At 38.8% G+C, this 19,350-nt stretch overlaps 1 protein-coding gene across 1 annotated transcript; it reads left to right on the forward strand.

Moving 5' to 3' along the window:
* The first annotated feature begins 1,360 nt into the window (after window positions 1-1,360).
* Window positions 1,361-6,191, forward strand: LOC148038733 (protein KINESIN LIGHT CHAIN-RELATED 1-like). The gene is made up of 3 exons (XM_087674578.1): window positions 1,361-3,249; window positions 3,580-4,463; window positions 5,356-6,191. Exons 1-3 carry the CDS (start codon window positions 2,053-2,055, stop codon window positions 5,570-5,572), a joined length of 2,298 nt encoding a protein of 765 aa, XP_087530704.1. The 5' UTR covers window positions 1,361-2,052; the 3' UTR covers window positions 5,573-6,191.
* The last annotated feature ends 13,159 nt before the right edge of the window (window positions 6,192-19,350 follow it).

Here is a 19,350-nt window from a genome sequence, read left to right on the forward strand (position 1 = left end):
TTATCTTGGCTCTAGTGGCCTACCTCCATTTCTTGGCATTTGGTTTCACCTTCTTCTTTGTCTTCTTCTTCTTCTTCTTCTTCTTCTTCTTCTCATTCTCATTCTCTTCTTTCTTTATCTTTCCTTCTTCTTTTTAGCCTTCTTTGCCTAGATCAAACTTTGGTTCCTCTTTTTCCTTCTCATTCTTACCCAAGTCTAACTTATCTTCTATCTTTTCTTGCATTGAACCCGCACCAATGAGATTTTAGGTGATTTCTATAACCGTTACACCTAGTCCCAATTGGTGATAGAAGAGGGCACGCCCAATAATGCGTAAACTACTTCACGAACACTTTTTGTACTACCCCGACCATTCATGGTAGTGTGTGATCAACCTTATTATTGCTCTGGTATGGTAGGTTGAGTTGTGTTTTTGTTAGGAAAAATCAATGCACCCAATCAACATATTTCTTTTCTGAATTCCAACCCTAAACGCTAGTCATCAATGCCATTAGAGTTGTGTTGCACCATAATATAGTGGGGAGAGTGCAATACCACTCCCCCCACTACACCATGGTCGCATTGGATGGGGTTGGGCTAGTAGGGTTAATGGAACCTTTGCTTAGCCCCACAAGCACGTGTGAAAAAGTGGGTGCTAACAAAAGGTTAGTGGGGGTATCAACATTGATTTTGCTGGGCTTGGACAAAGGGATGAATAGCTGCTGCAACGATAGGTCTTATACCAATCAAATGCTTCCAGACCACGTTCTCTCATAGACTAGCAAGAAACCTTCCCATTCCTCACCCCAGGTATGACATCTTGGTAAAAGCATTTCATCCAAAATGCCACTACCCCTACATGCACTCGGTGCAATGCAGCCCTTAGTATTTGGGGCAGCGTGTAAGCGGCCTCATTATTTCTCATGTTTGGTAGGTTGAGGTTGTGTTTTTGTTAGTAAAATCAACGCACCCAATCAACATATTTCTTTTCTAAATTTCAAGCCTGAATGCTGGTCATCTATGCCAGTAGTATTCGTGTCTTTCATTTTCCTTTCTCTCTTTTGAGCTGTGGTGCGACCTTAGTGTGAGGAGGGCATGAAAAAGCAACTTTACGGTGAAGTGAATATTTGGCAATGCCTGGGCCCTGACGATCTACAACACAAAAAATGTGCTCAAGGTAGATCTGGTGGGGCCGACTGGGTTTTACTGGGGTTAGCCAAAAAGCGAGAGACTTTTGGCTGACGTGGACTAGTGGGAGGGCTGAGGTCCGACTTGGCAGGCAAGCGACAAAGGGCCACGGGCGCATGCCACGCAAGCGACAAGCGCAAGCTTTTATGGGAGTCATAATTGGGCTCTGCAGCGTCGGTTTTTTTTTCTGGGGGGTTACCCAGGCTTACCTTCTGCCCCAGCGTTCACCCGCGACACAGAAGAAGAACAGAACAGAAGAGAACATACACTCTCTCATCATCATCACCATCATCATCATCATCATCAGCTCTCCTCCACTCTAGCTATGGCGTCCCCTGACGTGCTCTGTTTCTTGTTGCTCTCCTCCTTTGCACTTTTCTGATCATCTTCTTCCTGTGTGATTTTATCTATCCATTACGCTGTGCTTCGAAGGTTTATTTGTTTCTGAAATCGATGTCAGCTCTCTCTCTCTCTCTTTTATTTTAGCTGACTATAACGCTGTGCTTCGAAGGTTTATCGGTTCCTGAATTCAATTTCAGCTCTCTCTCTCTCACACACACACACATTATAGCTGTGCTTGGAAGGTTTATCTGCTTCTGAAGTCGATTTCAGTTCTCTCTCTCTCTCTCTCTCTCTCTCTCTCTCTCTCTCTCTCTCTCTCTCTGTGTGTGTGTGTGTCTGCCTGTGTAGATGCCAGTTCCTGGCTCTCGTTTTATTGTCAATGTCTTATCTATCCGCAGTGTCTCCTCCAATAGACGGATCTTGATGTACATTCCTTTGTATCATTGAAGCTCACCCCCCCTTCCTCCTCTTCGTTACGACGAGGCATGGGAGAAATCTCTCAGAAAGTTAGCTTGCCATCACGCCCCCTGTTCTAGCCATTGTATGACCTTACTGAATGGCGTTGGCCGAACAGATATTGCTCACCTTCAAGCATTCTGGCCATGGATTGCGTCCGCAGAGATTCTACACGCTCCATTAGCTTTAACAGGGGTCACGGCTTCCGTGGCTATGGCACAGGATGGGGACTTCAGCAGAGAGGAAATGCAGGTCCTTGGGAGGAGATTCTCTCTCAGAGGAGATGCACAAGGTCCCGAGGATTTGAAATCCAAAGAGGGTGTAGCTAGCGCACCCCATAGCCCTAGAAAGCAAGCAGGAAGCCCCCTCTCCAAAACCTCCTCAAGGCCCCTTGACAAGGCTCACATCCAGACTCCATCTCAGAGACCTGCTCCAGTACCTGCTAAGCGTTTTTCACCCCCCTCCGTCCCCCGGATGCTCTACCGCACAGCTCCCAGCAGTCCTGCTCGACAACAGCTTCCAGGTAATAGTGTGTGGTCCTATGAAGCTGGCTCACCGCAGCCACAGAGGTCCAACAGCAGGACTAAGATCCTAGCCAGCAAAATTGCAAGTGAGTTTTCTCCTAGAAGTGTAGACAGCAAAGGCATGCCAGATGACGATCGCAGCAGCACCTTTGATCGCCGAAGCTTTGAGAAACCCCCAAGAAGTTCAACTTCAGATAAAAGCAGGAAAATAAAGCCAAGGACCTCTCAACAGCAGCACAGAAAGAGCAATAGCAATGAGAGTGGAACCATGGGAAGTGATTTCTTGCTGTCTGTGGAAGATGATACTCTGTCTAATGCAAGCAGCTTGGACCTAGGTCCTCTTTTGCTGAAACTAGCTAGGGCAATGCATCTAAGTGGTGAAAACCCCTTAAAAGCGCTGGAATGCGCATCAAGGGCAGCGAATTTCCTGGAAAGAACCTCTAATGGCAAGCCCAGTTTAGAGCTTGTCATGAGCTTGTACATTTTAGCTGCCATTCAGTGCAGACTAGGACAGTGGGAGGATGCAATACCAGTCTTACGGAGAGCAGTTGATCTTCCATACCCTCCTGATAGTATTGATCATGCTCTTGCTGCTTTTGCTGGGAATATGCAGCTTGGTGATGTTCTAGCTTTGGTTGGCCAACAACATCTTGCACTTGCTTGCTACCACTCGGCTTATGAGATTCAGAAGAGGGCACTAGGTGACATGGATCCACAGGTGGGAGAGACTTGCAGTTATTTGGCTGAGGCTCACTTGCAGGTATATTCCCTTAGGGGGTTAATTGTTCAGGATCATGGAAGGACTGTATAGTGCAATTTGAAATGCATCCTTTCCATCTAATTGACTGGCTTCAGTGTCATTAGGACAAACATATTAGTTATAGTTGCGGCTCTGCGATTGTGATTTTCTATGGTATTCACTGTTTGCATTAAAATTAACACATTGAATTCACTTCCCGCCGTTTTTTTTAACCCAAACATGGATGATTCCAGTTATTTCATCGGTTGCAGAGGACAGTGTCTTTAGGGATATTTCTGCCTATCCTTCGGATCAGCAATTTGTAACCCTATTCTTCCATGGCATTTGCAGGCCTTGCAGTTTGAAGCAGCTTTTGAATTCTGTCAGCGTGCCTTGGTCATCCATGGCGAGCATAGGCAGCCAGGGTCAGTGGAAGAAGCAGTAGACAGAAGGCTTATGGCCCTCGTTCTCAGTAACAGTGGGGACTATGAGCAAGCGTTAGAGCACCTTGTTTTAGCTAATGTGGCATTGATGGCGAATGGTAAGGATGCAGATGTAGCAGCTGTAGATTCAACCATAGGGGACATGTATGTGGCTCTAGGGAGGTATGATGAGGCTGTCTTCTCTTATCAAAAGGCCTTAAGCCTCTTCAAGTCCACAAATGGTGAAGGCCACACCAGTGTGGCCCATGTTTACGTGAGCCTTGCAGAGCAGTACTTGAAGACAGGGAAGCACAGGGAGGCCAAAATGCACTGTGAAAGTGCACTGAGAATATATGGCAGGCAGAATGCGGGACACTCGCAAGAGGATCTTGCCACTGGTCTGGCAGAGATTGCTTCAGTTTATGAGAGCATGAATGAAAGGGAGCAAGCTCTGATGCTGTTCCGAAGAGCTCTTGACATTATAGATGGCCTTCCTGGCCATCAGAGTGCTGCTGCTGGGATTGAAGGCCAGATGGGTGTACTGTATTATGTTTTGGGCAGGTATGAGGAAGCATTTATTGCTTTCAAGAATTCTGTATCCAAGCTAAGGCAAGCAGGAGAAAGGAGATCAACAATCATGGGGATTTTGCTAAACCAGATGGGGCTCGCTTGTGTTGGGCTTAATGAGATATGGCATGCAGCTGACCTCTTTGAAGAAGCCAAGAGTATCTTTGAGGAGATATGGGGGAGCCAACATTCGGACACCCTAGCAGTTGCCAGTAATTTGGCTGGTGTATATGATGCATTGGGCAGGTAAGCTAATCTTTGAAATTAGTTTTATACCTAAGTCTTCCTCTTTGCAGCAGTATAACATCTATGCAAGGAGTTATAAGCACGGAGGGTACTTAATTCGCAACGTACTAGATAAAAAATGGACAAGAATCTCACTTCCCAGCATAGTGGCCCCTCCTCTTGCAGGCCACATTTAGCTTACTTGTCATCAGTTCTTGATTGGGGGGATAGAGGTTTTGATGGGTTTGCACACCTAAGAAAAATGTGCTCTGCCCTATGACCAATGTGGTGATTAACATGAGCATAAAGCACAAAACCCCGAAAGAAATAGCTGTTTGGGCTGCCTGTCATGCTCAATTTGACCATGGAGGGCAGATGTAACAAGCCTACCATACTTGGTCCAAGGCCTGGAGGTGCAAGTTTTAGATGTAGATTTTGAAATTTCGGATGAGGGTTTGAACTCCAAAATCTCACGGGCCTGTTAGTTTCAATAGATGGTTGAGAAGATTCGACAATAGACAGAATAGCTAAGGTCTTCAATAGCAACAATGTGTTTTCTGCCGGGTATCACAGCTGTGAGGAGGGTTGGTTGCATACATCACAATAACTTTTTGACAATTTGTCCTCTTTTCCCTTCTTTTGCCCTTAAGTGTTCAACATCCACCGCATACTGAGCTAGGTGCGCTTGGGGGCAGGGGGCTGCATGCCCGGGGTGAGGGCCAGCAGCCAGCCCCCTGCCCCCAACTGCACCTGGCTAGGTATGCGACAATGCAATCCCTCCCTCACAGGACCTCACGATGTTGTAATTTGTGAGAATTTGTCTAGACTTATTGTGGATGTGAGTGCTAAGGTGATGAAGAAAGGCATAAGTTATGGCTTCTGATAGTGCTTATGTTATGCTGTGTGGGTGCAGGTCAGGAGAAGCCATTGATTTGTTGGAATACATATTGGAGGTGAAGGAGGAGAGGCTGGGGACAGTGCATCCTGAAGTGGAAGAAGAGCGGCACCGCCTGATGCAGCTCCTCAAAGAGGCGGGCCGGGACCGCGTGCGCAAGACCAACACCCTGGAGGAGCTCCTGCTGTTGAACACGGCCACGACGGCAGAGAGCAGCAGCAGGCATCGTACATAGGTTGAGTGGGCGAGGGGGTTCATGTCACATGATTGGTTCATAGGTTAGTGAGTGGTGTGGGGAGGGGGGGGCTCATGATTGATGCAATCATGCCCTTCTGATTATTCTCCTTTTCCAACCCTCAATTCTTCGACCTTTATTGTCTCGTTCATAATAAACATCATTCCTGCCGTGGACCGATCGATTCGTTGTTTCCATTCCATGCGGTTCTCGAGTCTCTTGCCACCGCCCATGTTTGCTCTCTCGGGCGTTGTGAGCGTTCAAAACATGCAAAGTTTTGGCGGCAAAATGCTTTTGCGGTTGGCGTCACGGCGTGTGTGCACGAGCCCTGCCAGGCTTTATCGAACACGTGATTACCTTGACTTATAGAGTAGATCTAGTTAACAATAGGGTCCCACGTTGACCTTTTAGACGTCCAATAAGTTGAGTTTGTGTGGTGTGACATGGCCTTTTCCTTCTTACTTACTAACATTATAGTCACCTTTACTTTCAAAGTCAAGTATAGACTCTATGTGGCAACTTGAGAGGTGGCGATGACAATGGTATCTCCAAAATGTAAAATTAAAAAGCAGCTTGTAAAAGAAAAGGTAAAAAAAGAAAAACAAGTGAAAGTAATTGAAAGTGCCACTAAATTGATTGCTTATTATGCATTCTCTATTTAATAAATTTATGTCAATAAATTAATGACTCAATTTTCTTTAAGTGTTGATGATGATTTAATATGGCCATGAGACTATTTAGAGACCAGTATTCCTAGTGTATCACTTAATGGAGTGATCAGAGCATTGTGATGGGGATATTTGGTATAGGTAGTACAAGTTATGAAGGGAGAAAGAAGTCTCTGCAAGTATAAGAGTGTACACAATAACCAAGGAGTTACACATAAATGAAGATGGATTGAGTTCTGAGAAGAGGAAGTGCATTAACATTATGTATATGTATTATGTGTGCATCCGGGGATGCCTGGGAACGCCTATTTGTGTGTAATGAGCATTGCATTCTTTTAGGGTCATCCTCTTTTTTACAAGTCAAGGTTTTAATGTTTTTCATTAAGAAAGACGAGAGAGGTAATTCTCTCACTAAGAAATACAAGAGACGTGATTCTCTGAAAGTGAGGAGAGAAGTGATTTTCTCTTTCTAAGGTCTAAAATGACACAAGCTTTTGTGTGGAAGTCAATATTAAGGTTTAGGCCCAAGGCAATCTAATGAACTCTCCTTAAGGTGGTTGTATGGACCACAATTTAAGAGCATAGTTAAAAAAGTTATTTTTATTAAAATAGACATGGTGAATTAATTTTTAAAATATTTGATGATAGAAAGACGATCTCTAAAAACAATTAGTGTGGTTTATAAAAAATAACGAGATCTACAACTTTTGTTTTGGATGTTTTTTCATCCAAGCAACGCACAGAGATATCTCGAAATTGGTGCTGCAGAGTAGATCTTGGAATAGTCACATCTTGCATGAAGATCAACCTTTCTAATCTTGGCACTCAAGTCTCTCTTCAAGAAGAGAAGCTCTTGAAAGCTTATAAAAGTGGAGGCTTTCATTGGGTATGGGAGAGGTAAAGGAAGCATCACTTTGCATGCATCCAAGAGGAGAAGAGAAAAAGCACGTGTTGTGGAAGCCCTGTTGAAATTAAGTTCCAAGAGGAGGAGAGAAGGTGCAAATGCTGCGAAAGCTCTGTTGAAATCAAGTTCCAAGAGGAGATCCTTATACATATTGTGTGGCAGAGAAGGTGCAAGTGTTGCGGAAGCTTTACTGAAATCAAGCTTCAAGAGGAGATCCCTACACATTGTGTAGGAGAGAAGGAGAGACTCAAGAAGGATCAAAAGGTGCCAACTTCTAAGTTGTGCAAGTGTTAGCCGGTTGTATACCATGCAAGGAACTGTGATCTTGTTCCCAAGATCTAAAAGTAAGAATTGGTTTATGTGTAATGGAGGAGCTTGCTCCTTGTCAATAATATAACTCTACAAGGGGGGGACTGGCCCATCTTCCAGTCCTTAGTGTGTTATCAATCTTCCTATCTCTCTCTCTTTCTCTCTACATCTTTCTTTTCTCTTATATGTTCTCTCTCTGTGCCAACATAATATTCATCACATATAATTTAAGTATATAAGAAAATTGAGCGTGTATCTCGGACCTTATAATAGAAAGAAAAAGAAGGTGAACAAGAAGAAAATAAGGCCATTAAGAGTACTGAATGAAGGCAAATAAAATGTTCACAACAAGACCAAGAGCTAAAGATTTTTTGCTATAATACTTGGGTCGCACTAGGGGTTCTTGGGCTACCAACAAGGTTTCCCTCTCTCCACTAGCATTTTGGTCGCATTGTGGGGGAAAGAAAGAGAAAGAGAAGCAAATATATTAGGACTTGCAGGAGGAAAGGATAACGATTGGATGCTAGTGTGGATTTGATCAAACGAATCAAAAAAGGGCAAAAAGGATGAAAGACTATTGGTTAGTGCTTACAATGCTCGGTTAGAACCTATCTTTTCTAGTGAGTTTGTGGGGGAAAGGTAGCCCCATTAACCCCACAAGCGTCTGAGAGCTAATAGGGGGAGTGGGGTTCCCCTCCCCTTATTAGCCTTGGGTGCGGCCCAACTCCAAGAAGTAACACAACAATACAAGTAAAAGAAAAAGAATTAATACAATGCATTCAATTGACAAGGTGATCAAGAAGACAAAATAAGGCCATTTAAGACACCATGTAAAGAGCAATGATCACAATATCCTCTTAAAGACCATGTAAGAACATTGATTGTAATCATTCAACTAAATGATGACTAAAATAAAAAACCAAAACATAGATTTGAAAAATTCTTAAATATTCTTAAACTTAGTTTAGCCAAATAGTTAAGCTAATTATGATTAATGTTAAGAACTTTAGCATATTTGGATGCATGTGGTGCATGCCTTACCTTTTTGGCAAGAGCAAAAAGGAAGTTGGTGGCATGTATCATCTTGTCCTACATTGTCTTTCATCTTGTTAAGCTAGACAATCAATCATCATTTTTGTTGTGGTGTTATCATGGAGGCATTCAAGAAGTAGGATAGAATGTGGAATGATTTGCAAGTTCTTACTTGCAATGTTTAAGATGAAGATATTCACTAGTTGTTTGTGTTCTTCATTTGCAAGTAATACTTGGATGCTAGTAGAGCATTAGATAACTAGCGCTTGGAGGCGAATCAAGTTAGTTAGTTGGGCTACTTGCAAAAGCAACTCTTGCCCATATTTTATAGCATTGTATAAGGCTAATGTGGGGACTATGCCTTGATTGGAATCACAAGTGCATCTCTACCTACATGATATTTGATACATAGCTTGGCTTTTTACACTAGTGGGGGTAGTCATTAGTCTTTGGTACACAATTTCTATCTCTAGGTCTTCCAACATAACCTCAACTCAAGATAGGGACTTGGTTTTAAAGCAAGTTAAGGAGAAGGTTTCAAAAGCTCAATAGAAATATCTAAAGGAAGTGGAGAAACATAGATGGGATGTCATAATCTATTAGAAGATCTAAAATTATTAGTAGATGCATTTTGACAAAGGTACCTCAAGTTTGCAGCATGGAAGAATGACGTCTCAATCTTTGAGCACACGTTGTAAGGGATGGGTTGTATGAATTTATGAGATTTTACATTCATTTGTCTATCAATGCATTAGATGTTGAGTGTATAGAATCATAAATCAAATAGATCCATTGTTGTGTTAGCATGTTTTTTTTTGTCATCTTCCTAGTTAATCAAGCTTTGAGAGTTTGATAATGGAATAGTTCCACAAGTTAATTCCAGTTCAAGGCTCTCTTTATCTGTCACTTTGTAATGGTGGATTGTTGAATCTTATATTGCATTGATGGTTCATATACAGCTAATATGTGATACAAACATAAAGAACATAAAAGCACCTTTGTGGGTGTATTGAATCTCTTGCAAAACTTTTATACTACATGGAGAATATAGAGATGGCTAATATAGCAAATTTGTTTAATAAGTTAGAAGAGTTCCCATTGGATAGAAGATATAAAAGCTTGAAATTTTGTAAGTGAATCACCATATGCTTGGATTTGGATTGCCACCTACCCAAACTAGTTGGAACAATCTCATATGCATAAGAGGGAGGAAAACTAGATGGTTTTGAAAAGCCTTAACATTGGTTCCCCTTTTAGTTCAAACAATGTATTTACTAAATGGGCATTTGGGTAAATATCCCACTCTATTGGTTATATTTATTTATATTAGGTGAATGGTCCATTCTATTGGTTATATTGCATTTGATAACTTTTGGAAACAATTGGCAAGAGGGAAAATCAAGAGAACACAGCTAGATGAGCAAGACAAAACTCATATTGAGGGTAGATTTAGAGCTAATTAGAATTGTGGAGCTTAGCATGATGGCACTCTTTCATCAATGCAATTGGTGACACGCCATGTAATTGTAAGTAGTGAGAACAACCAAATTCTAGTCAAACAAGGTAGAGTGAATATGCACGTGCATCCTCACTCATCGGAGAGATAGAGATAATTAGTTGGGTACAAAGCCTATTTAAAGTAACCATTGTTAATGTAAATGTAAGTTCTCAAACCTCTCTCAGTTTTTCTTATAGTTCTCTTCCACATTGATTCTAACTCTGAAGAGGATATTAGAGCCTTGATATCACTCTAGCCTCCTCTAATCACCATATCCATTCTCAATTAGGTCACTAGGTGGAACCTCTATAGCTAGGCATAGTGATACCTTCACAAATCTCAAGTTGGTTCTCATTCTTTGCTTTTGGCCTATCATAGAGTTAAAGTTTCACACTAATGGTTCATTTTTACAATACACCCTAGGATTTATTAGTGAAAAGACCAATGTAGAGACCCTCCAATCAAAGTGAAAGTTTGTGTGTCTATATTTTAGGAATCCACCTCTAATAAACCATAGATATCTCTCTCTACAGTTGAACATTTTAGTAGCTTTGGAGCTCAAATCATGATCTCGCCGTTTTGGAATAACATAATTTGTTAGGATTGGATTGGCTTTTATCATGGTCAATTAGCAACATTACCATGGACCTTTTGTAGTTTTTATGTTGTGATGCTAAAAAGAAATAAGAACTAGAGCACAACCCCCCCACAACACTAGCACATGCAAGGAACTCCAGAACCAAAGATAACCACAACCTAATAAATAGATGAAAAGGGGCCAATGCTCATTAGAATGTGAGTGCAACATCCTTGTAGCTCAAAGTTAGGCACAACATCACAGTCTTTAGGCCATGATCAATGGAACCTGATGAATAAGAGCATGTCCACAATTCAATGCACTTAGGTTTGAGATTGACATCAACTTCTCCAAGAGGAAAACTCCTAGGCAAAGGTATCATCTTAGGCATAGTGAACACAAAGCAACCCTCCACTTTAGATTTGATTGCTCCTTCATATTCATAGTGTTCATCCAAAAAAATCAAGCTCTCTACCCAAGACTTATATAACAATAGCATCAACACTACCAATCCTCCGCAACCTTCAAGGTAGTGGGAGAGTAGAATCTCTCAAACAATTCTTCAAAGAGACTTCAACTCCAAAATCTCATAAACTTGCAAGGAAAACTACAAACCCATGAGCTTCCTCCACATCTCCATGAACATGCTCAAAATTGCTAGGCCTTTGACATAAGTACATGTGTAGCCTTCTCCACTCTCACAGTCGATCCTCTTGCACAGAAACACCTTGGCTTCTCAACTTCCGAACTCCTTAGCATCCACACTTCAACTTCAAGTAGCTCTTGACCTCTCTCTCTCTCACTCTTATATGTCCTCATCCTCATCTCGAACTTTGTTAAGGACATCCAACTTCTTCACCTTAGATTTTGGCCAAAATGCTTACATTCAAGGCTACCATGCACAACAGCAAATGAAAAAGTAAAGCAATCAAGATTTGTTTTAATAGCTTTAGGCTTTAAAAAAATCATAAGCCCCCATTCATGTGCTCCTTTATGAACGAGGCTAAGACTTCATTCACATGATCTTCTCAGCTCCTCTTTGGAAATCGATGCATTGCTACCCAATATTTAGCCTAATTGGATAATAGCTTGGTATCAAACATTCCTACTTCATCTCTCAAATGACCATAAGATTTTTTAATTAGTGAATTACATCTTTATGTTTTCAAATAAACGTTAGTGGTGGATGATGCACTTGTTTTCGAGCTTAAGTTATTAGTCCTCAAATCTTGAATCAATTAACCAACTTCTTTACTTTTGAATATCCTGGTGCTCGGTAGAACCTTTGCTGGTAGGAATAACGTTATGACACTATCATAGAAAACAAAAGCTCCTAGTAGTTAAGTCCTTCCCACATCATACCTATCTCAGTGCACAAAATCAATTCTTCCTTTGCTTGCTATGTCTAATCCATGTGTTAGTGTCCCATCCTTAGACCTGCTTAGGCCCTTACGAAAAATGCTCACAATGTGCAAGATCATGTTGTTATAAAGAACATTGAATTGCTACATTGATCAAATCAATGGTGGGGCAACTACTTCTATTTTCAACCATCATTTACTCTCCTTTGTTCTAGTGTTATTGAAGCCTCATGTTGGAAGTATCATAGTCATATCCTACATGTATTTCTAGTGGAATCAAATAAAATATTTATAAGATTATCAAGTTTTACAACATGTAAGATTTGATTCACAATTTAAAAATAGCATGTATCTTCTTATTTCGATTTCAAATACTCAATCTAGTGAATTAAATTTTGTTGCCAAATCTTGCTTTTCCAAGATTGCTTCACTTATTACTATTTCAATATAGTGATAATACATTGTTTTTATCATTTAGTAGACCAATATACCCTTTACTAAAGGTTCTAGAACCATGTTTTAGTCTTTTGTATGTGAAATTAGACAACAACATCTTATGTGTCTAAACTCTGATTGTTAGGCAAGTTGGTGATACATTTTTCTCAGTAACGATCCCAAGAAAATAATATTAAGTTGGTTTGCATGAAGCATGAAATCCATATCCACAAGCTTCAAAATCATAGCTTTTTGGGTCAAGTAGTGATAATTTTTGAATTGGGCCTCATTTCTTGTTGAGCTACTTGTGTTTCCTCATGCCTTCTCAAAGTGAATCACTTATCATTTCTCTCTTATCATTATCAAGTTCTTCCATGAAGTGTTGACACAATTAAGTGATTGATTGTAACTAAAGAATCTATCAAGAACTAGAATTGTAGAAAAGAAGAATACACTCCTAGAATGATGGAGTGTTCTTATTGTCTTGTGTGCCTACATTATATGAGTGGCACTAGTCTTCTTTAGTCTTTACTATTTATAAACACGATTTGAAACAAGTTTTAACACTCTACCTTAGTGGACAATGTTAGCATATTTGATGTGTATGTATGGGAACTAGGCCTAAGAGAATGGATGGACATGTGGCTGGATAAGGATGGATAAGGTGGGAGTCAAAGAGGTCACACAAAAATGGATGAAATGCATCCCTTATGCAAAGAGAAGGGACAGTGAGCAAGCTAAAAAGCTATAAATTCATGTACTTGCTCAAGTATAATTCAATCATCTTCCTTGCATAAATTCTTATCACGTATGGCTCTCTCTCATACCCTCTATAATAGGTTCATGTGATATCAGAGCCACCTCCTTGAGGTTTATGAGGATGGGAAACATCCATAGTTGCTCATGAAGTTCAAGCAGCTCAAGATCAACATTCAAGTATTCTTTCAAGGTACATTATTCCAGTTGAATCATTTCTCTATTTGGTTCTTTGCTTGATTGGGTTATGTTTCTCAAAGCAAGGGGGCTGCTTGTAGCAAGCACATGCCCTACTTAAGGGGATAGCTTGAAGAGAAGCAAAGGGGTCACTTAGTCCAAAAGCAAGGGGATTCCTCTCTATTCTATCAGAGAACACAGAGAGGAGGAGTGGAGGAAGAAGAGAACATGAAGCTTTGAAGGAAACCATCTGTAGAGCAAAGGGATGTTGGTGTTAGCATCCATGCCTCGATGACATGTTGAAGGCCTTGCAAAGTTTGGCAATGGCCAAAATGGCCATAGGGCTAAGAAGATAAGGTTTTTTTTTTAAAAAAATTATTACCTTAAACACTAAGGTCATAAGCTTAATACTCTTATCCTTTTCACACTTTTTCCTCTCGAACTAATTTTCTTGAAACCCTTGTTTAGATTGTTCCTCTCCTCCACATGAGTTAAAACAAAGCTGCATTCGCATTGCTTCTACCAAACTAGTTAATCTGTAGCCTATTTACATTCATGTTCACACTTGTTGTCTCAAATCGTTTTATGCACGTATCAAGGCTAATCTTGCAAGAAAAAAATGCATTGTAAAAAAACCCGAAAATGTTGTTCCCATGAGAAATATAACTTATTAAAATGTGTTCAATTCTCATTGTAGGATCCAAAGGATACCTTGTACAGAGTTAGACACTGTTGGGCATTAATCTATAAGCCTAATAAGACCTCTCCATTAAGCATCATGTCAACTCAATGTGTCATTTATAAATTTATAGGATTTAGGTTCCACATTTGGCAATAAAAAATGATGTATCTTCTTATGTGGAAGGGGCATTATCATTGGAAGAGGCACAACAAGTTCGGGAGAGGAATATGAAGAAAACAATGAGAAAGCATCGGGATACATAGTAGTAGGCTTAGATGATGAATGCATACATTGCATTGATGGTATTCTAAGTGAAAAGTTAGCATGGGAGGAGCTCAACAAAGTCTTTGGCATTGAATCCAAGCATTCCAAGATGAAGCTACTAATACAACCTTGTAATATGAAGTTCAACCCAATGGAAGATCTCACAAGTCACCTGAATAAATTTAAAGGCATTAAACAGCAATTGTCTATTCTAAAAAGAACACTAGATGAAGATGAGCTCAAGGCTATTTTATTAGCAAGATGTGATGTAGATGATTATCAAAATCTAGTTGAAACATTGTCTAATATGGAAGATTTGAAGCTACATGACATTGAGGCATCCTTACTAGAGAGAGAGCAAAATTAAGTCCACTAGGAGCACTTCAATCACTACTCATGACAATGTTTTCATCACTACAAGAAATTCAAGGCTTAAATGCAATCATTGTGGATTGACTAATCATGAAGAAAAGAATTGCAAAACCAAAGGTAAACATCAATGCACAATTTGTAGAGGCTTTGGTCATCTCAAAAGGGAGTGCTACTTCAACCAAGCAAGATATGAAAACAAGCTATTTCAAAATTGTGATGTACCTAAATCAAATGAATCCAAATGACGTGTCTCCATCCAATGGACACCTATTCTAAATCCTACAATTGTAATGTCCGTGAAGGGGACAACTTCCCAAATCAATCCAAAGCTATTTTCTTACATCCTGTTTTTGTCCACACCACATACTTTTGAGTATGATAGGAGACTCAAGGGGGGCAATCTTATTTTGTAATCACATCCTTGACGATAGTTTGGTAATGACTGACCACGCATCAAGGGGGGTTTATTGGCATATTTGCTGTGTATGTATGGGAACTAGGCTTAAGAGGATGGATAGACATGTGGATGAATAATGATAGATGAGGTGGTAGTCAAAGAGGGGACATACAAATGGATGGAATGCATTCCCATATGCAAAGAGAAGGGAGAGTGTGCAAGCTAAAAAGCTATAAATTCATGTACTTGCTCAAGTATAATTCAATAATCTTCTTTGCATACATTCTTATCATGAATGGCTCTCTCTCATACCCTTCGTAATTGGTTCAGACACATTCAATAAGTAGTTGCCTACCAAAAAGCATGAGGAAAAAATAGGACTTGCTTATGATAAGGCTTTTTAAGAAGAAAAATTTGATCCAACTCAGCATCCAACCAAGCTCAAAGTGAGTAGATACTTATAAGGTGCAAAGATTAACCATTATGGTATTGGTTTCATCAATACTTGGTATGCTTGTGGAATTTCATCCCCATGTGGTGCTCATCTAGTATGATTGGTTCTAAACTTAAGCACATCATGCCTACCTAAAAAACACATTAAAGAAATGAATTTGCAATTAGAAGGCTTTTAATGAGTAGGTTTTAATGAAACTCAACAAAGATTAGGTTTTGCATTGAGTAGATAATTTAATATATAACTTAGATGTCTAGGCATTTGGATGCCCTCTTGGTGCTGAAGAATAAATATTTACTAGATATGAAATTTTGTAGAATCAACTACAACACACTCTATGCTACCAAACTATCATTTGGTAATGATCAATGTATTATATGAATATATTCTCAATAGTTCTTGGAATTCATTAGAACTAGCTATCCATGTGGGCACATAGAGGGACCAAAAGAAGACACTGCATTTAGTACTATAGGATACTTCTTACTATGGTGATAATTGTATTGTTTCATCACCATTGACCTTGATAGAGATCTATGGAAGACTATTAAATCAATACCAATGGCTTGACATTAGATTACTGCAACAAATTTGTTGTACAATGAACACATAAAGTACAATGTTTGATTAATCCAAATGATTGGAGGTTACCTTGCCATGGGATGATGTACGTAAGTGCATCTGTAAAGAAACCAAAGTTTTTGTTGTTTTGGTTGGCAAAGAGGATCTCTTCCATCACTTTTTGGGTACCTTATAGGTTCTTATATGAAATATAACCATCATCATTCATCATCACATCATGTGTAACCATCCAAAAAGAAAGTTGGCCCATCTTACAATGTTTTCTCATTGCTTTGATATCATTATGTTATTTGTGTTCACTTTCAGCGTAAAGAACCTAATATGACACCAACCAACTTATTAGCCACATGGTACAAATGCATTATTTGTGGAAAGTTTAAAACTAGCCTTGTACAATTATAGGACACCTTCCAACTTTTTATTGTATAAAAAATTGATCTAATATGAAACTTTTACAGGACATCTCTCCACCTTCTTGAAGGTAGTTGGTGGTGTGATTTAATGTGTGTAAGGGCTTTTGATATATCTTGTTGTCTATATATCATAGGGGTGCTTTAACATTGAATATATATATATATTAAATATTATAGAAACAAAAACATTGAAGAAAATGGGCAGAAGGGAACCCTTTCTTTGTAAAAAGATTTAAAACTACTATTAATTTTTTTTTGATAACTAGTTATGCAAGGTCCATTTAAACACGTGTACTTGAGGGGTTAAATTTGGTGGACACTAATAGGAGTGTGATGGATGTGTATTTCTTTTGGTTTCACAAATCAAGAAGTGCAAAATTTAAAACTTATAAAAATTCCTTCTCAAAAAAGTAAAACAATACATTGACAAGACTCCACATAACAAATGTTGTTTTCAGCATTTGGATGAGATGAAAGTTTTCCAATTTTACTTTTGGGCGTTTTTGGCCTACCTATGGCTAGTGCATTGCATTTCATTTTTAGGGTCACAATTCCTGTTGCTTTATCTAAACCATTAAACATGCATTGTATCATTAAAAATAAAATAAATCAAATTACCAACTTTATTGTTCTAACTAAATTTAATATTACCAAGTGCCCCTATTGTCAAAATTTTCATGAAACTCCAAATTTTTACTCAAGTTCAAGCCTATGCATATTTCCTTTCTACCTAACAAAAATTATAATCTACATATATGTATGTCATTATAACATTTGTGTTCAACAAAAGGAGAGTAGTCTCACAAAGAGTAGGTTTACATTTATTTACAATCAATTTATAAGTCTTGCAATCTTTGATGTTAGTAATAATCGTCAAATCTTCATGAGCTACTCGGTTGAAGAAATAAGTAGATTTAGCCACAAATACTAGAGTAGTCCTAAGAACAATGTGATTCACTTGTTCCTTAAAGGAGATGCTCTCTAGAACTTGAAAACCAACTTCTTGACTTTTTCCAGAGTCAAATGCTTAAGATTAGCATCCTTACTTATCGCACTAGATGTAGGTTGACTATCTTTTTTTCTCAAAAAATTTGAATCATCCAATCCATTTTTCCTTTATTTAACCATATTTGTTGTTGAATTTTATTGATGCTCAGCTAGTCTAGCTTCATAGGATCCCAAATATCCGACCATTCATGTATCCCTTTGTTGTGCAAACTTGTAGAAATTCTAAGCTTTTGACAAAGAGGCAATATATTATTGGTCACAACCTTATTATTCGACCATAATGAAGTACTCAAAAGAAGCATCCCCCCTAAGGGTATCACCTTTCCAAACACGGTTCTAAAACATATAACTTCAAATTTAGAGCATAGCACTTGCCAATTTTGATCCAACAATCTTTATTTCCTAGGAACTAACCATAAATCTATCAATCTAGCTGACACTATTGAGTAACTTTTTGTTTAACTAGAGAGTTTTGAGTTCAATGCTTGAGAAGTATCAAACATGGCTGATAAAATTACATAAGATTAATCCACTGCATAACAAAACATAATATTAGATTGAAGGATATGCTTCACTATAACCAAACAACCTAGAAGTATAAACTTGCCTCCTTTTTAAAATTCCATCTTTCCTTTCCTTTTATCAATAAAACATTCCAACTTCTACTCGAAGGTAAGGTGCAATTCAATTGGGTAAGCTAGGTATCTTATAACGTTCCTTTTGCCTATATCCTTAAGCACAAATAGAGAAATCTCATAATTGTCACCATTTAAATGGAGCTTTAGGACATTATCTTCTCACTCTTGATTTTAGAATTAAAAAACATAGGAAACCTTGTCATAAAGGTCAAATAGGTTCGCAAGACTTTGCATATCTTCTAAGGTGATATTTAAAGGATCATTTGCAAACATTTGGCCACCAGACATTGATCAAATTGGTAGTGCAAACTTATAATTGCACTTGTATTGATTAGGTAATTTGAATTATTGGGGAGGATGTTCAACACAAGAAACAAAAGTGGCAGTAGAAGGAAACTTTGATGAAATGATCTCTTGAACTAAAAGGATTAGCAAAAATATCAATTAAAACATAGGGAAGGTGTGGCATGTGTAAACAAAGAATTAACCATCATGCACAAAGTTTTCCCAAAACCCATCTTCTCTCGTATATATGTTAAAATCCCACCACACACAATCATATGCTTTGTCAAGATTAAGATTAATCACGACAAATTTAGCATCCATAGATAAAGCATGATCATTAGGCAGCATGTGATTAAATATGTACTCTTGTAGTTTTCCTATTTTCCACAAAACAATATTTTCCAACATGAATAACTCATGGCTCCTTAGCAAACATGAATAACTTTAGAAAAAGTGTGTACTTTATCCTTATGTCTTGATCCTTAGCTAGGATTTTGTAAGGAGCATTGAGCATAGTAAGTGATGCAAATCCTTGCAAAGCTACCTTGTAGGAGTCTTATACATTGATTTGATAAATCTTGCATTAATTTATTCAAACATGTGCCCTATATTATGGATCTTGTTAAGCAAACATTGAATGTATACTTTGCATATGTGTGCATGTAGTGACATACTTCCACTCATGATGCATGTTGCGCAAATTCTCTTATTTAGATATGTTCATGGCATATATCAAGCAAGTGGCCTTGTAAGTGAACATATCATGCTAAAACATTTTCAATGTGACCCCTTGTAGTAGTAAACCAATGGACTAGCAATGTATCACTTTGACACATATAATATTTGGTTAGATCAAATACAACTATAGTTAATTGAACTTTATTAATTCCAAACTATTTCTATTACTTTTCAATAGATTTTCCAAATCATGTCTTTTTATGGGCACTTGTCTATGGTTATGCTTGC

Source organism: Lygodium microphyllum, chromosome 3 (genome assembly GCF_053477565.2).
Source record: "Lygodium microphyllum isolate KBCC chromosome 3, Lygodium_microphyllum_v1.1.10, whole genome shotgun sequence".
Lineage (NCBI taxonomy): Eukaryota > Viridiplantae > Streptophyta > Polypodiopsida > Schizaeales > Lygodiaceae > Lygodium > Lygodium microphyllum.

What these genes read in the sequence shown, in the direction of transcription:
- LOC148038733 (XM_087674578.1), top strand. Translation starts at nt 2,053, where the DNA reads ATGACCTTACTGAATGGCGTTGGCCGAACAGATATTGCTCACCTTCAA. An exon ending in TGGCTGAGGCTCACTTGCAG is followed by an intron (nt 3,250 to 3,579) that starts GTATATTCCCTT and finishes TGGCATTTGCAG; the next exon opens with GCCTTGCAGTTTGAAGCAGC. An exon ending in GTATATGATGCATTGGGCAG is followed by an intron (nt 4,464 to 5,355) that starts GTAAGCTAATCT and finishes GTGTGGGTGCAG; the next exon opens with GTCAGGAGAAGCCATTGATT.